Here is a 22335-nt window from a genome sequence, read left to right on the forward strand (position 1 = left end):
GTCAAGGGTGGGGAGGGGGGACGGAAGGAGGTCCAAGTCAGGAGAACAGCATCAAAGACTGCCAAATGCACACCTTGTTGTATTATTGCTTCTCTACTCTAGATTCCTGGGGAGAGGGAGTATGATGTGGGAGTGTTTCGTGTGCTTGATATCTATAAATATGCTAGGAGGCTGTTCGAAGCTGCTCACTGCTATTACAGCACATTCATTATCTCCAGTTTTTACAAACACAGACAGAAAAGGAAGAAAAAGATGAAAGTGAAACTGTAGCCGGGATTTCTGCTTTGATGACCCGTAGTCCGTGAGTCTTGAGAGGCAGTACCAGGTGGAGAGTCATGGGTCTGAAGCTAAAGCACTCTTTTTCCTAGTGCAGGAGTGTGCTAATGTTCTCAGCTGGGAGGTGGACACTGTCTGAGAGATGCCAAATTGGCCTCAAGCTCTTTGTCCAATAACCACTGGGACTGTAGTCTCCCAAGTGCTTAGTACAGTACTCTGCACGTAGTAAGCACTCAGTAAATACCATTGATTGATTTGTAGAGCAAAGACGCCTACTGGGGTCACTAGGTCAAAGGGAGGAACTTCTAATTACACACCATCTTGCTTCTCGATACCCTTGGGGCCCGCTCAGTTGACACTTAGAATCTAATTGTGATCACAGCAGAAATTACAGCCTACACATACTTTATTGCCTGAGCACCCAAGAAGTGAATAGTTGTTTCAGCTACCGAGTGATGAGATGGATGAGAAATTAAACCATCTCTCCTACTCTGTCCACATTAGTACTCCACCTATTACTGTGTTACCTTCTTTCCACCCCTCTTATCTCTTTGCCTTGCCCTTCATGTCTGTCTTACCCCTAAGTAGCAGTGTGAATGTGTTTCTGTCATCCAAATTTAGATTAGAAGCTCCTTGAGGGCAGGATTGGAGGAAAGACAAATCATCTAAAATTAATACTTTGGTTTTTGTAGAGTATTTTTTTCCCCTAAAGCTCTCTCACAAAACAAATCCCCTCTTTCAGCCTTACATAAACCCTATGAGTTAGGTAGAAAGGCCGGTATGATTTTCCCCCTTTTGCAGATGAGGAAACGGAAGTACAGAGAGATTAAATGACTTGCCCATGGTCACAGAGCAGGTCAATGGCAGTCACACAATAGGCAAGTGGCAGAGCCGTGACTAAAACCTGTCCTCGGATTTCTAGACCCTGTCCTCTTTCCCAGACATTATGCTGTCCTGACTTCTGACCAAGGTCTGGCTGGAATTTAAGCCACTTGTTTTTTTTTTCCTTTGAAGTTGGAAGAGAAACTGGTCAGGGTCCATTTCATAGTAACCCATATAAAATGGGGATAAAATGATAATAATGCTGTTACTTGTTAAGCACTTACTATGTGCCAAGCACTGTTCTAAGCACGCGGTAGATAGAAGGTAATCAGGTTGTCCCACATGGGACTCACAGTCCTAATCCCCATTTTACAGATGAGGGAACTGAGGCACAGAGAAGTGAAGTGTCTTACCCAAGGTCACAAAGCTGACAAGCGGCAAAGCTGGGATTAGAACCCACGACTTCTGACTCCCCAATTTTTTCTATCTCCTTGAGGAGCAAGGAATGTGTATTACTTAATACAGTGCTTAACACTCAGGTATTCAAGTAATTCCATTGTCTGTCTGATATTTCCTCCTGCCTCCAGGGTGATACATGGAAAATTGGCTAGCCCTTCAAGCTCAATATATCTAAAACTGAATTCCTCATTTCTTTCTTCCTCCATTCCCAAGACTCCTCTAAATCCTCACTCCACCTCATTTTCCCATCACAGTTGACTTCCCCATCCTCTTTGTCTCTTCGGCCTCGAACCTGGGCATTATCCTTGGCTCGTCTTTTGACCCAAATTCATTCAACCCTATTTATGGAGTGCTTACTGTGGGTAAAGCACTGTACTGAGGCTTGGGAGAGTACAATATAACAACAGACACATTCCTGCCCCTACTGTCACTGAATCCTGTATATTCTCCTTCCACATCAGAGAAGCAGCGTAGCTCAACGGAAAGAGCACAGGCTTGGGAGTCAGAGGTCATGGGTTCAAATCCCAGCTCAATTGTCAGCTGTGCGACCTTGGGCAAGTCATTTAACTTCTCTGGGCCTCAGTTACCTCATCTGTAAAATGGGGATAAAGACTGTGAGCCCCACGTGGGACAACCTGATCATCTTGTATCCCCCTCCAGGGCTTAGAACAGTGCTTTGCACATATTTTACTTGTACATATTCTATTTATTTTATTTGGTTTATATGTTTTGTTTTGTTGTCTGTCTCCCCCTTCTAGACTGTGAGCCTGCTGTTGGGTAGGGACCATCTCTATATGTTGCAAACTTGTACTTCCCAAGCACTTAGTACAGTGCTCTGCACACAGTAAGCGCTCAATAAATATGATTGAATGAATGAATATTAAGTTCTTAACAAATGCCACTATTATTATTATTACATCACTTCCAGAATCTTACCCTCTCTCTACATTCAGCCACTAGGCTGGCCTAGGCAATTGTCATATTTGTCCTGGTCTGACTGCTGCATCAACCTCTTTGAGGAAATCTCCACCCCCAGACTCCCTAGTCTATTTTTCACTCAACTGCCCTGATGCTTTTTCTAAAAATCACTGTGCCTGATGTCTCCCCGCTTCTCAAAATCTTCCAGTGATTTTACCCATTCCTCTCCCTAACAATGGCATTTACTGAGAACTTACTGTGTACGGAACAATGTACTAAATGCTTGGAAAAGCACAATATGACAGAGTTTGTAGTCTGAAACCACTTACCATTGGTTTTAAAGCATTGTCAGTTCTCTCCCTCCTACTCATCCACTCTTCTCCAACAGCTCACCTACTTACTGGGTCTTGTTCTCATCCATCAGCCTCTCCTCTGCTTGGAACGCTCTCCCCATCTTTAGCACCCTTCTAAGATAATAATAATAATAATAATAATAATAATAATGGTATTTGTTAAGTGCTTACTATGTGCAAAGCACTGTTCTAAGCACTGGGGGGATACAAGGTGATCAGGTTGTCCCACATGGGGCTCACAGTCTTCATCCCCATTTTACAGATGAGGTGACTGAGGCACAGAGAAGTTAAGTGACCTGCCCAAAGTCATACAGCTGACAATTGGCGGAGCTGGGATTTGAACCCCTGACCTCTGACTCCAAAGCCCGGGCTCTTTCCACTGAGCCATGCTGCTTCTCTATCATATCTCCTCCAGGAGACTTCCTTGAATAATCTTTAATCCACCTCAACTGCCACTTCAGCCCATCTACACCAACTAAGCACTGAAGTTTCCACAACCCCCATTAATAATCTGTGCCTATCTTCCCTAGCTGGAGTGTAATCTTTTTGAGGAGAGGATCAAAACTGTATTTTTTTTGTATATTCCTAATGCTTAGGAGGTTGCTTAGCAGTCAGTAGGTGGTCAGTAATTGCTATTGATTGATACCAACTCAACAGCTTTCTTCAGCACTTACATATATACCGATCTGCATATATTACTTATTGATTCATCTATTCATCTTTCCATACCCTTGAAATGACTGGTTTGGCGTGAACTCTCTAGAGTGTCCTTGAGGGATGGAATCTCTTAGAATGGGGAGGCCAAGGTATTGAGCATGAACTAGGGTAGGAACAAAGGTTTAGAAAATGAAACCTGTGAGGAATGACTATTCATCATTCACTGTTTGAAGAAGAGACCGAGGCTCGACTTGGTAGAGGACTTCAAGACTTTTTCATTGAAAAAAGAACAAGAAAGATATAGCTTAGCTGCAGCATGAGAGTTTTAAGTTAACTTAAAGTCATCTTCTGACAGTGAGGGCTGTTAGACGCTGGAAGGCACTGGGAAACTTCTTTGACATCCTGTAAAAACAGTGCAGATTTTCACATTGTCTGGGACATTTTGAATGGGGTCCTACTTGAAGGCCCAGGGACAGATGAGAGAATTTCTCAAGGCCCCTTCAGCCTGAGATTCAGTGAAAAGAAGTCCCAAAATACCATGGAATGATATTATAAATTATTTTCATCCTGTCAGATGAAAGAAGATTTATCAAAATGAAATTGTTTTTATCATAATTCATTTTGAGGAAAAGTACAAAATGATTCATTTGTGTTTTTTTTTCTTATTTCCATGGTAACAGTACTACATCTTATTATGAACCACATGAATTCATTCTAACGAACATGCATCATTTTCACGCCCAATTCCCAAAGTACAGTTCTTCTCTGTTCCCAGATCGTTCTCAGACCCTGCCTGCATTGTAATTGTTCACATATACAGCTTTCCACAATTCTGACTTTAAAAATAGACTGTGCCACAAAGCTAAATAAAATGCATGTTTCATTTTTAAGCATGCTTCAAAGTAAAACATCCTTTGAAATATTTAATTAGCATGGTCTGAGGAAAACACAGCCACAGGAGAAAAAGAATCATAAAAGCCCACAAGCAATTTACAGTGGCCCTCAACTGACTAATTGACTGAGCCATTCAAAAAGGCTTTTCTGTCTCTAGTATACTTTTCTGAGAGTTTAGTTCACCCAGTAGCTGCTCAATAAATACCACTGATTGTTTGGAAGGTTGGAGAGTAGATTTTAAGCTCCTTTAAGGCAGGGATCACGTATTGAACTCTCCCAATTACTTAGTACAGTGCTCTGCACTAAAGCTCTTGGTAAATATTATTAATTGATTGTTTGAAATACTGGAGAGATGATTGCAAACTCCTTGAAGGCAGGGATCAGTCTACTAACATTAGTGAATTCTCCCAAGTGCTTAGTACAGTGCTCTGCCCACAGTAAGTGATCAGTAAAGGCAACTGATGGATTGATTTGAGAGGAGCCAACAGCCATGGTGGGAAATAGCAGGGAAGCTATGTGGCTTCCTCCCCTCCCTTCCTCTTTCTTCCCAACAGCAGCAAGCGTGAGCCTGATGCCGATGTCACTGCCGTTGGAGCTCCAATGCAGAGCTGAGCTGGAGGTTAGATGAAAGGACAGCCAGCATGGCCACTGCCAAGCCGTCCTGTTGTTGGAGTGGGGTCAAAGGCCACGCGTTCCTGTGGAAAGGAGACCGTCGTTCCAGGTGGACGGGGGTAGCCTGCAGAGGCAACGCTGCTGTTTCCCTTCACCTTCTGGTAACTCTCTCCCCCATTTATTGAATCAATCCATCATGCGGTTGTGTTTATTCAGCACCTACTGTTGCATAAAATCAAAGTAGGCACCTTCAGGGAACTCAGAGGGTATTGGGGAGAGACTGAATGAACTGCAGACTGATTCTCAGGAGGCAGAGGTTACACATGCTTGCCTGTGTGGACTCGTGCTTCAAAGGGAGGGGACAAAGGCCCTTTTCTTTTCCACCGTCCTCCACACAACTCCCTCTTACTTGACCGTGAGCAGGCAGGGACTGCAACAAGCCTGACTTGTATCTACCCAAGTGCTTAGAGCAGTGCTTAGACACATAATAAGCACTTAGCTAATATCATAAAAAAAAATCTCATCCCTCATTATCACTTTCCAGAGGGGTGGCAAAAATGACTAGGCCTATTCCTCTTTCAAATTCAATCTTGTATATTGCTTGTTACTTTGAATATAAACACCTAGAAAACAGGGACACTATGTTGTGTGTATGTTTATAATGTGCTTAATACCTAGGGTTTGGCCTAGTGGAAAAACCATGGGCCTGAGAGTCGGAGGATCTGGGTTCTAATCTGGTCCCCACCGTTCACCCGCTGTGTGATCTTGGGCAAGTCACTTCATTTCTCTGTGCCTCAGTTTCTTCACTTGTAAACTGGAAAGTCAGTACTTGGTCTCTCTCCTAATTAGACTCTGAAGTCCACTCTGGGACAGAGACTGTGTCTGACCCGATTACCTTGAATCTACTCAGCACTTGGTATAGGGCTAATCTAGCTCAGCACTTTGTATGTGCTTGGCAGAAAATAAGCACTTAAAAAAGGTCACAATTATAATTTAGGATGTTCAGTAAATATTAAACAATACTTTGTGGGTTTCTGGTGACCCTATTTTAAAATAGAGAACAGGAGACAGAGGGAACGCCCCCAGGATGAACAGGGTGGATAGTGCAGTTTCCTTATAAGGAAAGACTGGAAAAAATAGGATTCTTCAGTCTGGAAACATGAATGCTGAGAAAGGATGTGATTGAAATCTACAAAATCTGGATGATATGGCCGGAGGGGAATACTGAATTGTTGTTTACTAAAGCCCTCATCACATGAGTGAGGAGAAATCCAAAGAAGCTTGATGGTGGTTGTATGAAAGCAAAGCAAAAGGAAACACTTTTCCACTTTGTGTGGTGAACTTAAGGAAACCCCCCCCCCCCGCACCAAAACTAAGAAGTTGCCCAGGCCAAGAATTCATCAGAATCAAGAGGAACTTGGATGAAATTATGGATGTGTGTTCCATAATAGCCACGCAAGCTCCTCGTGGGACAACCTGATTACCTTGTATCAATCCCAGCACTTAGAACAGTGCTTTGCACATAGTAAGCGCTTAACAAATACCAACATTATTATTCTTCTAGACTGTGAGCCCACTGTTGGGTAGGGACCGTCTCTATATGTTGCCAACTTGTACTTCCCAAGCGTTTAGTACAGTGCTCTGCACACAGTAAGTGCTCAATAAATAAGATTGAATGAATGAATGAATAATAGGTTACTAGGAAGAAAGTTAACTATGTAGAGGAATGAGTTACGAATGCTAGGTAGTTCATCCATAAACATTAAGATGGCTGTCAGAGGGCAATCATCACATGATTCTTCCAAGCAACCTGTTGCCAATGTCAGAGACAGTATGATGGGCTGGATGAACCAGAGGTCTGATCCTAAAATACCACGTCTTCTATTTTTACTGTTTTTTTTTTACCCTGGGCTGAAATGGAACATTCTTATGAAAGACTCTAGGGATTATAGCGAGCTATATTATACTCAAAGCTGCAAAAATAGACAAAAGACACTAAAACACATAGCAACTTCCTATTCCTTATAAAGTCCTAAAATATTGCTTCCTGATATATTGGGATAAAATCTATTTTCCATCACTTTACCAATTACAGCTGATTTCTAATTAAACTTTTTAGCAAACCACACAATTTGCTCCCCTGTCACCAGGAAGCCCAGATGCAAGATAATTGATAGATTTACTGTACTGGAACTAAGGTTGGTATCTTTGAAGCACCATAGAGAAACAGCAGACATTTTTGAAGATGTAAACTGATCAATCAGTAGTGTTTATTGAGCACCTACTGTTTTTTGGTTTGGGGGTTTTTTTAATGGTACTTGTTGAGTGCTTACTATGAGTCAGACCCTGAGCTAAATGCTGGGACAGATGCAAGGTAATCGGATAGGACACAGTCACTCTCTTGCATGGGGCTCAGAGTCTCAATCCCCATTTTACAGATGAGGTGCAGAGTTAAGTGACTTGCCCAAGGTCACCCAGCAAATTCCTGGCAGAGCAGGGATTAGAACCAAAGTCCCAAGCCTGTGTTCTATCCACTAGACCACCCTGCTTCTCACAGGTTCTGCTACGTCTCACTGGGTGTACAGCCTTGAACTAAGCACCGAAAGAGCGATAACTTGGAATCTCACAAATTTAAGACTTCTACAAGTAAAAAGTTGTATTGAACATTCAGCTACGTTAAGGTAGAGGAACTTTGGCCACCAGAATTTTAGCCTCCCTCATCCTAATCAGCATTGGGTGTCGACTATGTACAAAGCGTTGTTCTGGACATTTGAAGGTATTGTAAGACAAAGAAGACAAATCTCTGCCCTAGAGGAGCTTTTAATCAGGTATGTCCTAGGGAGCCTGGGAAACCCAGGTGGGCAGGAAACGTGACTACCAACTCTCCCAGTATATTGTGCTCTCCCAAGTGCTTAGTATAGTGCTCTGCACATATTAAGTGCTCAAGAAATAGAATCGTTTGATTGAGGGGCTGGAACCCTTGTCCTCTGGCCTCACTGTCTGGTTTGTGGACGAGGTCAGTGCTACTTGGCTTCGAGGGACCATTTCCTGAAGGTTTCCCACCACCCCAACCTGACCCCGTCTCCCAGCCTCTTCCTACCCTTCCCCGCCTTCTTCCCGCTCCCCCTTCTTCGGCCCCACTGTCTCCCCACATTTGGGAGCATGGCTCCTGGTGTTTGGTTTTGGAGGGTGTCACGGGCTCTCTCATTCATTCATTCATTCAATCATATTTATTAAGTGCTTACTGTGTGCAGAGCACTGTATAAGCACTTGGGAAGTACAAGTCAGCAACATATAGAGACGGTCCCTACCCAGCTTCAGACCTGGGCACAACTGTCTCCAGAGGTCACCGTGAAGCAGGAGCCTCTCAACTCTGCTTCCCATTCACCCCCTTATCAGCAGGAAAACTGCCTTCCTCTCCACCCCCAGGCCCTCCCTCCCTCCCTCCCTCCCTCAGCCTCTGGCCCGTTCTGTCTCTCCGGCCCAGTTCTCCCTCTTTCCACTGTTGTCCACCTTGGCCGCATACTCCAGCAGAAGCAGCAGTGACTGCATTTTCCCTAAAGGCTTAGCATAACTGACTCCATTGTATGCTGGGCTCAACGGCAGGGTATGTGAGGAATAGGTGCTGGCCTTGCGGAAGATTCTGTAATCGAGGAGGGCTGACACTATTCAAAGTGGCTACGCCCTGTCTAAAACGACCCCATCCTGTGTGGGTGATGTCTCCTACTAACATTTCCTCACAACAGGGTGACAAAGTTTCACGCGCCCAGGAATCCTTTGTATAGCTTGGATGGGGAATGAAATAAAAGGGAAGAAGCGGTTGGAACCGGGGCTGTTCTTCACTCGTACCTCTCGGGAGGTGAGCTGGGCGAACAGTCAGCTTTCCTACCTCTACTGCTCTATCTGAACTCAGGTCTCCGAGTCATTATTCCTACCTGCGTCACCACCTTGTGTTCTCGAACCCTGTGGCCGATTTACACCGGTTAACTTATTTTGCTCCCTACTTGTTGATAACACCACTCAGCCGTTGTCTATCCATTATAAGTTTCTGGCCTGTCCTGCCTTGTTTTTTGCCGGGCTCACTGCCCCCAGTCTGGACCCCGCTTGATTTCTTGCCCTGCTCCTGTTCCCGCCCCCATCTCAGGGCCTATCAACACCTGAGACTTAGGAGAAGGGTGAGTGTCTGAAATGTGAACGAGTGTGAAAGACAGGATGTCTGAGGGTGAATGAGCATGACCATGTATTATTGTGAGTGGGTTATAATAGTGTTCTGGTTTGTGTATGTGTGAATGAGTGTAAGTCTGTATTTTAGTATTGCTTGTAAATTACTGTGAATGTGCCTTACCGTGAGTTTATGAGTATAGTGTTCTGCACACAGTAAGCGCTCAATAAATATGATTGAATGAATTATTGTTTGCCCCTGTATGTCTAGATATTACTTAGAGCATGTGGCTCTTCTAGCCATGGTTCCCTACTGATCTTTGGTTTTTGTCTTTATGGTGTCTTAGCATTTTGTTTCACCTCTCCTTTTGTGCCTGTAACCTGTTCCCTCTCTCACCTTTTTATTTTTAGATTGGTAAACTCCTTGGGGGCCAGGGATTGTGTTTAATTCCTTCTCAGTGCCTAGTAGAGTTCTCTGAACACAGTGCACATTTAATAAATATGAAGGCTTTTCAGACTAAAGCCTTTATTTCCCCTTTCCACTCTACCTACCCTCCCCTCTGCATTGACTATGCACTCAGCTGTGTACCCCTGAAACACTTTGATACTCACCTCAGCTCCACAATAGCTATGTATATATTTTAGACTCTACAGTTTCCACTATCCCTAAGGTACACGAATGCTACTGGTAGTCATGGCACGGAAGTGCTGAAGTTGCAGCTGGGAGGAATGTAAAATGGATAGATTGGAAACTAAAGGAAGAAGGCCTTCTAAAAGATGTGATTTCAGAAGGGCTTTGGAAATGGAGAGAGCAGTGGTCTGTTGGATGTTGAAGGGACAACAAAGTGGTTGGTTAGATCATTGGGGATTAGGTAGGAAGGAAGTTGGTGGCAGCATTGATGCTTTCATGAGGAAGTTAAAGGTCTGAAACAGTAGATGAAAGGAATAAACAAGAAAGGTGCAGCTGAATTATAGGAGGTCAGAGAGAATTTGAAGAGTCGGCCCGGTGCCTGGATTCTGGCCAGTTATAATAGCTTTGTAAGTGAAGGGGCAGAAGGAGCTGACTGCTATAATGGTGATCAGAGCCGAGGTGCTTACGTTTCATTTTGAGTATTAGGGCACATTATCAATTGATCGTATTTACTGAGCACTTATAGTGTGCAGATTACCTCACTAAGTGCTTGGGACAGTATGACAGAACAGAGTTGGTAGACATAATCTTTGCCCTCATTAGGTAGTAGAAATCAAGGGATGGGCCATGGGATGAAGGGTGGCGGGGGGGTGGAGGGGGGAAGAAAGAGGAAAAGAAAAGAAGGGGGTGGGGAACAAAGTGGGAAAGGGAAGAGAGAGGAAGGGGGAAAAAAACAGTGCTCACTGTTGCTTCTTCTGTTCCTCCACTGCTGCTGTTGGTCCTGGCGGGATCTGAGTGAGAGAAACATGGGGTTGAAGGAGGGGAGAATGGTTGTCTGGGACTGCCTGGGCACATCCGGCTAAAAAGCAACCAATTCTGGTGCCTATATGGGGTGAGATCCTCTGCCCACTGGGGATCCGGCAGGACCCGCTGCCGGGCACAGTGCACGTGCGCCACTGACCAGCCGTAGTGCAGCTTGGCTGGGTAGCCTGGGGGCCATAGCTCTGTGCAAGCCACCCAGCACGGGACCTTGGATCCTTACCGGGGGTCGCGTCACCCCACTGGATCCCCGAGACTCCAGGCCGAGATACAAGGTGGAGAGATGTCTCTGGTGTGGGGAAACAGGTGAAATTCCCGTTCCGGGCTGCCGGAGGAGGTAACAGCAGGGGTGTCTCCCACTGCTGCTGAGTTTCCCCAGGCCAAGCTGGAGCCTAATCCTTTTCTTGAGGCACTGGACACCCAGGTGGCTCGGCTTAGTGGACTCCTTTGGGCGCCAAGCCTGCCTGCTGATGGCAGGAGGACTGTAGGGTCAGTTCTCATCTATGGGGGCAGCCAGAGCCCCCACCAGTCCCCAGGTCAGTGGCTGGGTCCTGCCGACGGCCGGCAGGGAGTACAATTTCCATGCTGGCTCCACCTCCGGCCCCTCTCCTGATCCAAGGGGCAGGATGAGCTCAAGAAGCCGTGAGGGCAAACACTGCACTGGCATCGTCTCATGGAGCAGGTAACTCTGGCCTCCAGAGCGATGGAGGTGTGAGGGAGTTGAGAGACGTGGACTTTAACATCCAGGGATGACTCAGGTGGTAGAGCATCCAGAGGGGACTATCCTGAGAAGGCATGATTGGGTTCAGAGTCCTGAGGGAATGGTGAGGGGTGAAAAGTTGGAAGTAACGGGATATAGGGGAGGTTGCTGATCAGAAGATGGTTATAACAATTGTATAACAGAGCATTGGGATCTGTAGGTCCCTTAAGTTTGTAGACCTTAGGTTTGGCATACCAACCCTTTAAAATTCAATTTTCTCATTTATCCAGGCATTATTGAACTAGGTTTTGCTTGCCTAGGTAGCCCAAAATGGACACAGCATTTAGCTGAGGAAATCTTTAGGGGGGAAATGGGTTTCTTCAGTACAAGCTGAGCTCTAATCTCCGTTCCTGTCAGTGTGAAGACTCTGTGAAAATTCTGAGAGAGGGCTCAGATGATTTCTAGACTACTTCTAGACTGTGAGCCCGCTGCTGGGTTGGGACCGTCTCTATATGTTGCCGACTTGTACTTCCCAAGCGCTTAGTACAGTGCTCTGCACACAGTAAGCGCTCAATAAATACGATTGAATGAATGAATTTGCATGTCTTCTGGGTGCATGCCCCTCCAGAGCACGATCCATCAGCATACAATGGTTCCTGGATGACTACTTCAGTGGCTTTCAATGATGCTAGTGTCTTGTTGAGTTTGAAGAGTTTCTCTGGGATTGGAAGAATATTGTTACACTGGCTTCCAGGTTCCTCAGGCATGGCTGTGTAAAATGACTTAACAGAATTGGGCGTACTACATATTCTCTAATCTGTAGGCTCCTTAATGATAATAATAATGACGGTATTTAAGCGCTTACTATGTGTGAAGCACTGTTGTAAGTGTTGGGGGGGGGGGGCTACAAGGTGATCAGATTGTCCCACTTGGGGCTCACAGTCTTAATCCCCATTTTACAGATGAAGTAACAGAGGTACAGAGAAGTCAAGTGACTTGCCCGAAGTCACACAGCTGACAAGTGACAGAGCTGGGATTAGAACCCATGACCTCTGACTCTCAAGCCTGTGCTCTTTCCACAGAGCCACGCTGCTTCTCCTTGTGAGCTGGGATTGGTTCTACTTTATTATACTGTCCTCTCCCAAGTGCTTAGTACAGTACTCTGCACCCAATAAGTGGTAAGTGCCATTGTTTGGTATTAAAGCCCGCTGATTTGCACCATTGGTGATGGGGAAGTGGTGAGGGCACCTTCAGCTATGAGTCTAGTGATCACACCATTTGTAACTGCCCAAGCCTGCTGATAATAATAATAATAATAATAATAATAATAATAATAATTTTGGCATTTGTTAAGCACGGATACAAGGTAATCATGTTGTCCCACATGGGGCTCACAGTCTTAATCCCCATTTTCCAGATGAGGGAACTGAGGCCCAGAGAAGTTAAGTGACTTGCCCAAAGTCTCACAGCTGACAGTTGGCAGAGCTGGGATTAGAACCCATGACCTCTGACTCTCAAGCCCGTGCTCTGTCCTCTGAGCCGCGGGTCGAATGTTTTCTTCAGGTCTATGAAAACAGTTTAGAGCTCTCTATGGGACTTCTCTACTTTCGTGTTACTGTTCTTATTTTGTTCTGACCCTTATGAGCAATTCATATCATCTATAAAATACGTACGTATTGCATAATATTATAAATTCAGGGAATGCGTGGTTAACTATATTGTACACTGGCTGGACCAGGATTCTGGGGAAGTCTTGCTGCTAGGGAGAGAACTGAAATACTATAATTCCTTTCCCAGCTTTCATCTTTCTCCTTGGAGATGGTGATTATGGTGGGGCTCTGAAGCCGTGGCATTTCTTCAGGATTTAAAATGTTGAGAAAGAGGCTTTGAAATGTCGAAGGAGGAAGGATCATCTTGGTTTGGAGGTTGCTGCGGGAACGTCATCAGATCTGGGGCTTCACCGAACTTTATAGTTTTTGATTACAGGAGTGATTTCTGCAAAAACTGAAGCAAAGGTCAGGAGATATATGGTTTTATTGTACCCTGAAAAGCAGTTAGTACAGTGCTTTACACACGGTGACTCAGTAAATATGACTGACTGACTGAGATCACATTTTGGCTGGTTCTTTATATTTCATCATCATCATCATCAATCGTATTTATTGAGCGCTTACTATGTGCAGAGCACTGTACTAAGCGCTTGGGAAGTACAAATTGGCAACATATATATTATATATGTTATTATTATAATATATTATATATATTATTATATGAAATTGTTATATTTCATAGCCGCTATCTTCATAGAGGTTTTACAGCCATCTCAGGGACTTTTCTCTTCTCATGTCAACATTGTCCAAATGAAGTCTTTTCATTAGGCTGGGGGGCGGAGGTTGCATTTGCTGAGGATAGGTGTCAATCAGCGACATTACATCTCAGCCTGTCTGGTATGAGGGGAACGCTGAACTGCCCCATCACAGATTTCCCTTCCCTCCTCCGCTTTCCCCCCACATCCTTCTGATCCTGCCTGCCAGATGTAATAACTCCTACTTTTCAAATTCACGTTGCGGTCCTTGGACTGTGCCAAATGAAAGGCTGCGCGTCCCTGCATTACACCCTTCTTGAAGGCAAAGAATCTCTATAAATGACTTTATGTTTGTCTCCCAAGTTAGACTGTAAACTCCTTGAGGGGAGAGATAATAATAATACTAGTAGTAGTATTTGTTAAGTGCTTAGGATGGGCCAAGCGTTGGGGTTGATACAATACAAACAGATTAGACGTCGTCCCTGTCCCACAAGGAGCTTGTAGGCTAAGGAGGAGGTGGGAAGAGTCATATTTTATCCCTACTTTACAGATGAGATTAACGAGGCACAGGGAAATGAAAGAGTTTTCCCAAGGCCCTAAAGTAGGCAAGAGAAAGAGCTGGGATTAAAACCTAGTTCTGTTGACTCATTAGGCCGAGCTCCTCCTCAGTCTTCTACTGCTATTATATTTAATACAGTGTTCCGCACTTAGTAGGTTCCATAGTGTTCCCAGCGCTTAGTACAGTGCTCTGCACACTGTAAGTGCTCAATAAATACGATTGAATGAATAGTAAGGGCTCATAAACACTATTGATTACCTGTTTACCCCAGTGCTTAGCCTTTAATAAGCACTTTGTAATAACAATGGCATTTATTAAGCACTTACTATGGGCCAGGTCCTGGGTGCTAAACACTGCAGTAGATAAAAGAGAATGGGGTTGGACACAGTAGACTGAGACTTAGGTTCTGGCCTTGTCCTGGCCCTATTAGCCTCATTTTGCCCTTGGGAAAAAAAAATCCTTTATCTCTCTGTGCTTCCAATCTAGTCTTTTTAATAGAGTGGGAAGCAGCGTGGCTCTTCCGGAAAGAGCCCGGGATTTGGAGTCAGAGGTCATGGGTTCAAATTCCAGCTCCGCCAATTGTCAGCTGTGTGACTTGGGGTAAGTCACTTAACTTCTCTGTGCCTTAGTTACCTCATCTGTAAAATGGGGATTAAGACTGTGAGCCCCCTGTGGGACAACCTGATCACCTTGTTACCTCCCCATTGCTTAGAACAGTGCTTTGCACATAGTAAGTGCTTAACAAACACCATCATTATTATTATTAATACTATCTGTTCATTCATTCAGTCATATTTATTGAGCATTTATTGTGTGCAGAGCACTGTACTAAGCGCTTGGGAAGTACAAGTTGGCAACATAGAGAGACGGTACCTACCCAACAGCGGGCTCACAGTCTAGAAGGGGGAGACAGACAACAAAACGAAACATGTGGACAGGTGTCAAGTCATCAGAATAAATACAAATAAAGCTAGATGCACATCATTAACAAAATAGAGTAGTAAATATGTACAAGTAAAATAGAGTAATAAATCTGCACAAACAAATATACAGGTGCTGTGGGGAGGGGAAGGAGGTAGGGGGTTCCTACCTTCCAGAATTAGGGTTAGTGCTTTGATAAATTCTCTCTCTATATATACACACACATACACATCCTATAAATAGATATCCATCATGTTTACACTATTTGCATGTTGCATAAAGAGTGAAAAACCTGAGGATTATCTGGACAGAAAGAGAAACCAGGGGGGCTGACCCTTTCCTACCCTTCATGAGAGGGCCTGCTGACTACTGTCTTCTTCTGTCTCAGTATCCTGCACCTCCTGTAATAGTAATAATAATAATAATAATGACATTTATTAAGCACTTATTACGTGCAAAGCACTGTTCTAAGCGCTGGGGCACATCCTAAGTGCTCCTGTGTGCAGAGCATGGTACAAAGGGCTTGGAAGAGTACAATAGAGTTAGTAGATATGACGCCTGCCCTCAAGGAGGTTACATTCTAGCAGGGGAGACGGAAAGAAACTGAAATAAATTTCACGTAACAATCTAAAGTACATAAATGCTGTTTTGGGAGTGAGTGGGCTGAGTATTTAAGTAGAGGCCACAGTAAAGGGTGAAATAGGGCAGGGGAATGAGAGATTAGTCAGGGAAGGCCTCTTGGAGGAGTTGCTTTCAGAAGGGCCCTGAAAATGGGTAGCACAGGTGGTCTGCCAGATGGGAAGGGGGAGAGAGTCCCAATTCCCCCACTTGTCTGCTGTGTGACCTCGGGCAGGCCACTTCACTTCTCTGTGCTCACTTTCCTCTCTGTAAAGTGCGGATTAAGACTGTGAGCCCCACATAGGACAACAGGGTGACCTGATACTCATTCAATCGTATTTATTAAGCACTTACGGCGTGCACAGCACTGTACTAAGTGCTTGGGATCTACCCCAACGCTTAGAAGAGAGCATGGCACATAGTAAGAAGTGAAGTGACTTGCCCAAGGTCACACCGCTGACAGGTGGCAGAGCCGGGATTAGGATGATGATTATGATAATGATAATGGCATTTGTTAAGTGCTTACTATGTGTAAAGCACTGTTCTGAGCGCTGGAGGAGATACAAGGTGATCAGGTTGTCCCACTTGGGGCTCACAGTCTTCACAGTCTTAGAGAAGCAGCAGGGCTCAGTGGAAAGAGCCCGGGCTTTGGAGTCAGAGGTCATGGGTTCAAATCCCAGCTCCACCAAAAATTGTCAGCTGTGTGACTTTGGGCAAGTCACTTAACTTCTCTGGACCTCAATTACCTCACCTGTAAAAATAGGGATTAAGACTGTGAGCCCCCCATGGGACAACCTGATCACCTTGTAACCTCCTCAGCGTTTAGGACAGTGCTTTGCACATAGTAAGTGCTTAATAAATGCCATTATCATCCCCATTATACAGATGATTGAGGCCCAGAGAAGTGAAGTGACTTGCCCAAAGTCACACAGCTGACAAGCGGCGGAGTCTGGATTAGAACCCACGACCTCCGACTCCCAAGCCCGGGCTTTTGACACTGAGCCACGCTGCTTGTGGGTCTGTCAGCCTCATTTAAGGGAGGAGGAAACTGAGGGCCAGAGCAGTCGAGTGACTGGTCCAAGGTCACACGTGAGCCTGTTGTTGGGTAGGGACCGTCTCTATATGTTGCCGACTTGGCTTAGTGGAAAGAGCCCGGGCTTTGGAGTCAGAGGTCATGGGTTCAAATCCCAGCTCTGCCAATTGTCAGCTGTGTGACTTTGGGCAAGTCACTTCACTTCTCTGGGCCTCAGTTACCTTGTCTGTAAAATGGGGGATTAAGACTTGTTCACCTTGTAACCTCCCCAGCGCTTAGAACAGTGTTTTGCACATAGTAAGTGCTTAATGAATGCCATTATTATTATTATTATTAAATAAGATTGAATGGATGAATGACAGAGCCCCCTTCTCCCAGATTGAGCCCCCTCCTTCCTCTCCCCTTCCTCCCCCTCCCCATCCCCCCAGCCTTACCTCCTTCCCCTCCCCACAGTACCTGTATATATGTATATATGCTTGTACGTATTTATTACTCTATTATTTACTTATTTTACTTGTACATATTTATTCTATTTATTTTATTTTGTTAATATGCTTTGTTTTGTTCTCTGTCTCCCCCTTCTAGACCGTGAGCCCACTGTTGAGTAGGGACTGGCTCTAGATGTTGCCAACTTGTACTTCCCAAGCGCTTAGTACAGTGCTCTGCACACAGCGCTTAATAAATATGATTGAATGAATGAATGAATGAACTGTCATTATTATCATTATTATCATTATTATTTTTATTCCCTTCTAGACTGTGAGCCCGCTGTTGTGTAGGGACCGTCTCTAGATGTTGCCAACTTGTACTTCCCAAGTGCTTAGTACAGTGCTCTACACACAGTAAGCGCTCAATAAATACGATTGAATGAATGAATGTACGTATGTTTGTACGTATTTATTACTATATTTTACTTGTACATATTCTATTTATTTTATTTTGTTAATATGTTTTGTTTTGTTCTCTGTCTCCCGCTTGTAGACTGTGGGCCCGCTGTTGGGTAGGGGCCGTCTCTATATATTACCAACTTGTACTTCCCAAGCGCTTAGTCCAGTGTTCTGCACACAGTAAGCGCTCAATAAATACGATTGAATGAATATATGTTCGTACATATTTATTACTCTATTCATTTACTTATTTTATTTGTACATATGTATTCTATTTATTTTATTTTGTTTTGTTCTCTGTCACCCCCTTCTAGACCGTGAGCCCACTGTTGGGTAGGGACCGTCTCTCTATGTTGCCAACTTGGACTTCCCAAGAGCTTAGTCCAGTGCTCTGCACACAGTAAGCGCTCAATAAATACGATTGAATGAATGTATATATGTTTGTACGTATTTATTACTCTATTTACTTGTTTTATTGGTACATATTTATTTTCTATTTAATTTTGTTGATATGTTTTGTTCTCTGTCTTCCCCTCTAGACTGTGAGCCCGCTGTTGGGTAGGGACCGTCTCTATATGTTGCCAACTTGGACTTCCCAAGCGCTTAGTCCACTGCCCTGCACGCAGTAAGCACTCAATAAATAGGATTGAATGAATGAATGGCTGTCAGTCTTTTAGACTGTGAATCCACTGCTGGGTAGGGACCGTCTCTATATGTTGCCAACTTGGACTTCCCAAGTGCTTAGTCCAGTGCTCTGCACGCAGTAAGCGCTAAATAAATACGAATGAATGAATGAATGAATGTATATATGTTTGTACGTATTTATTACTCTATTTTATTTGTACATATTTATAGTATTTATTTTATTTTGTTAATTTGTTTTGTTTTGTTGTCTGTCTCCCCCTTCGAGACTGTGAGCCCGCTGGTGGGTAGGGACCGTCTCTATATGTTGCCAACTTGGACTTCCCAAGCGCTTAGTCCAGTGCTCTGCACGCAGTAAGCGCTTAATAAATAAGATTGAATGAATGAATGAATGGCTGTCAGTCTTTTAGACTGTGAGCCCACTGTTGGGTAGGGACCGTCTCTATATGTTGCCAACTTGGACTTCCCAAGCGCTTAGTCCACTGCCCTGCATGCAGTAAGCGCTCAATAAATAGGATTGAATGAATGAGTGGCTGTCAGTCTTTTAGACTGTGAGCCCACTGTTGGGTAGGGACCATCTGTCTATGTTGCCAACTTGGACTTCCCAAGCGCTTAGTCCAGTGCCTTGCACGCTGTAAGCGCTCAGTAAATAGGATTGAATGAATGAATGGCTGTCAGTATTTTAGACTGTGAGCCCACTGTTGGGTAGGGACCGTCTCCCTATGCTGCCAACTTGGACTTCCCAAGCGCTTAGTCCAGTGGTCTGCACACAGTAAGCGCTCAATAAATACTATTGAGTGAATGAATGAATGAATGTATATATGTTTGTACGTATTTATCACTCTACTAATTTTATTTGTACACATTTATTCTATTTGTTTTATTTTGTGAATATGTCTTGTTTTGTCGTCTGTCTCCCCCTTCTAGACTGTGAGCCCTCTGTTGGGTAGGGACCGTCTCTATGTGTTGCCAACTTGGACTTCCCAAGCGCTTAGCACAGTGCTCTGCGCACGCTGTAAGCGCTCAATAAATAGGATTGAATGAATGAAGGGCTGTCAGTCTTTTAGACTGTGAGCCCACTGTTGGGTAGGGACCGTCTCTCTATGTTGCCGACTTGTACTTCCCAAGCGCTTAGTCCAGTGCTCTGCACACAGTAAGCGCTCAATAGATACGATTGAATGAATGAATGTATATATGTTTGTATGTATTTATCACTCTACTAATTTTATTTGTACACATTTATTCTATTTGTTTTATTTTGTGAATATGTTTTGTTTTGTCGTCTGTCTCCCCCTTCTAGACTGTGAGCCTGCTGGTGGGTAGGGACCGCCTCTCTATGTTGCCAACTTGGACTTCCCAAGCGCTTAGTCCACTGCCCTGCACACAGTAAGCGCTCAATAAATAGGATTGAATGAATGAGTGGCTGTCAGTCTTTTAGACTGTGAGCCCACTGTTGGGTAGGGACCGTCTCTCTATGTTGCCAACTTGGACTTCCCCAAGCGCTTAGTCCACTGCCCTGCACGCAGTAAGCGCTCAATAAATACGATTGAATGAATGAATGGCTGTCAGTCTTTTAGACTGTGAGCCCGCTGTTGGGTTGGGACCGTCTCTCTATGTTGCCAACTTGGACTTCCCAAGTGCTTAGCACAGTGCTCTGCGCACGCTGTAAGCGCTCAATAAATAGGATTGAATGAATGAAGGGCTGTCAATCTTTTAGACTGTGAGCCCACTGTTGGGTAGGGACCGTCTCTATGTGTTGCCAACTTGGACTTCCCAAGCGCTTAGCACAGTGCTGTGCACGCTGTAAGCGCTCAATAAATACGATTGAATGAATGAATGAATGAATGTATATATGTTTGTACGTATTTATTACTCTACTAATTTTATTTGTACACATTTATTCTATTTGTTTTATTTTGTGAATATGTCTTGTTTTGTCGTCTGTCTCCCCCTTCTAGGCTGTGAGCCCTCTGTTGGGTAGGGACCGTCTCTATGTGTTGCCAACTTGGACTACCCAAGCGCTTGTACAGTGCTGTGCACACAGTAAGCGCTCAATAAATACGATTGAATGAATGAATGTATATATGTTTGTACGTATTTATCACTCTACTAATTTTATTTGTACACATTTATTCTATTTGTTTTATTTTGTGAATATGTCTTGTTTTGTCGTCTGTCTCCCCCTTCTAGACTGTGAGCCCTCTGTTGGGTAGGGACCGTCTCTATGTGTTGCCAACTTGGACTACCCAAGCGCTTGTACAGTGCTGTGCACACAGTAAGCGCTCAATAAATACGATTGAATGAATGAATGTATATATGTTTGTACGTATTTATCACTCTACTAATTTTATTTGTACACATTTATTCTATTTGTTTTATTTTGTGAATATGTCTTGTTTTGTCGTCTGTCTCCCCCTTCTAGGCTGTGAGCCCTCTGTTGGGTAGGGACCGTCTCTATGTGTTGCCAACTTGGACTACCCAAGCGCTTGTACAGTGCTGTGCACACAGTAAGCGCTCAATAAATACGATTGAATGAATGAATGTATATATGTTTGTACGTATTTATCACTCTACTAATTTTATTTGTACACATTTATTCTATTTGTTTTATTTTGTGAATATGTCTTGTTTTGTCGTCTGTCTCCCCCTTCTAGACTGTGAGCCCTCTGTTGGGTAGGGACCGTCTCTATGTGTTGCCAACTTGGACTACCCAAGCGCTTGTACAGTGCTGTGCACACAGTAAGCGCTCAATAAATACGATTGAATGAATGAATGTATATATGTTTGTACGTATTTATCACTCTACCAATTTTATTTGTACACATTTATTCTATTTGTTTTATTTTGTGAATATGTCTTGTTTTGTCGTCTGTCTCCCCCTTCTAGACTGTGAGCCCGCTGTTGGGTAGGGACCGTCTCTCTGTGTTGCCAACTTGGACTACCCAAGCGCTTAGCACAGTGCTGTGCACACAGTAAGCGCTCAATAAATACGATTGCATGAATGAATATATATATGTTTGTACGTATTTATCACTCTACTAATTTTATTTGTACACATTTATTCTATTTGTTTTATTTTGTGAATATGTCTTGTTTTGTCGTCTGTCTCCCCCTTCTAGGCTGTGAGCCCGCTGTTGGGTAGGGACCGTCTCTCTGTGTTGCCAACTTGGACTACCCAAGCGCTTAGCACAGTGCTCTGCGCACGCTGTAAGCGCTCAGTCAATAGGACTGAATGAGTGGCCGTCAGGGGAGGGCGGGGCGGGCCGCGAGTGTGGGCTCCATTCCGCGGCGCCGCGCGCGCGCGCGCTCCGGGTCTTGCGGGCCGCCGCCCCGAGCCGCAGAGGGGGGCGGGGCCTCGCGCGGTGACGTCACCGGCCCCGGCTGAACCCGGAAGCGCCGCCGGCCGAGAGGGAGCGGGGCGCGGGGAAAAGCAGGCGCGGAGTCGGGGAGGGGCGGAGCGGGCTCTGCCGGCAGACGGGCGCGAGCAGGAGCCGAGCGGAGCCGAACCCGAGCCGAGCCCGAATCGGAGCCGAGCCGAAGCCGAGCCGTTGGCGGAGGGCGTCGCGGGGGTCGGATGGCGGTGGGGCGGGCGGGCGCGGGCCGTGGGTTGGCATGGTGTCGGCGGGACCGCCGGGCGGCCGCCTGCTGAACCCCCCGGCCCAGCCGTCATGGAGATGCTGCTGCTGCCTCCTCCTCCTCCTCCTCCTCCTCCTCCACCCGCGTGAGTCCGTCCGCCCCGTCCGACCGGCCGGCACACACACACACACACACACACCCCCCCCCCCCCCCCCCCCGGGCCCGGCCCGCCGCCTCCAGGCACTGCCCTATTGGACCCGAACCCCTTAAGCCGTTCTTTTGTTAGTATGTTTATATTTTGTTAGCATGTTTATTTTGTTAGTATGTTTATTTTGTTAGTGTGTTTATTTTGTTAGTATGTTTATTTTGTGAGCGTGTTTTATTTCGTGAGTGCGTTTGGTGTTGTTCTCCGTCTCCCCCTTTTTTAGACTGGGAGCCCGCCGCTGGGTCGGGGCCGGCCCTCTGTGTTGCCAGTTTGGACTTCCCAAGCGC

General features: G+C 45.0%; 1 protein-coding gene across 2 annotated transcripts in view; it reads left to right on the forward strand.

The window, feature by feature from the left end:
• Window positions 1-21883: 21883 nt before the first annotated feature.
• Window positions 21884-22335, forward strand: part of KLHL2 (kelch like family member 2) — a 102199-nt gene continuing 101747 nt past the window's right edge. For both annotated transcript variants that reach the window (XM_038755187.1, XM_038755188.1), the window contains exon 1: window positions 21884-21988. In XM_038755187.1, the coding sequence (XP_038611115.1) occupies window positions 21936-21988 (53 nt within the window). In that variant the 5' untranslated portion in view covers window positions 21884-21935. The remainder of the gene's footprint in view (window positions 21989-22335) is intronic.

The sequence above is a fragment of the Tachyglossus aculeatus genome, chromosome 12, assembly GCF_015852505.1.
Source record: "Tachyglossus aculeatus isolate mTacAcu1 chromosome 12, mTacAcu1.pri, whole genome shotgun sequence".
Taxonomy (NCBI): domain Eukaryota; kingdom Metazoa; phylum Chordata; class Mammalia; order Monotremata; family Tachyglossidae; genus Tachyglossus; species Tachyglossus aculeatus.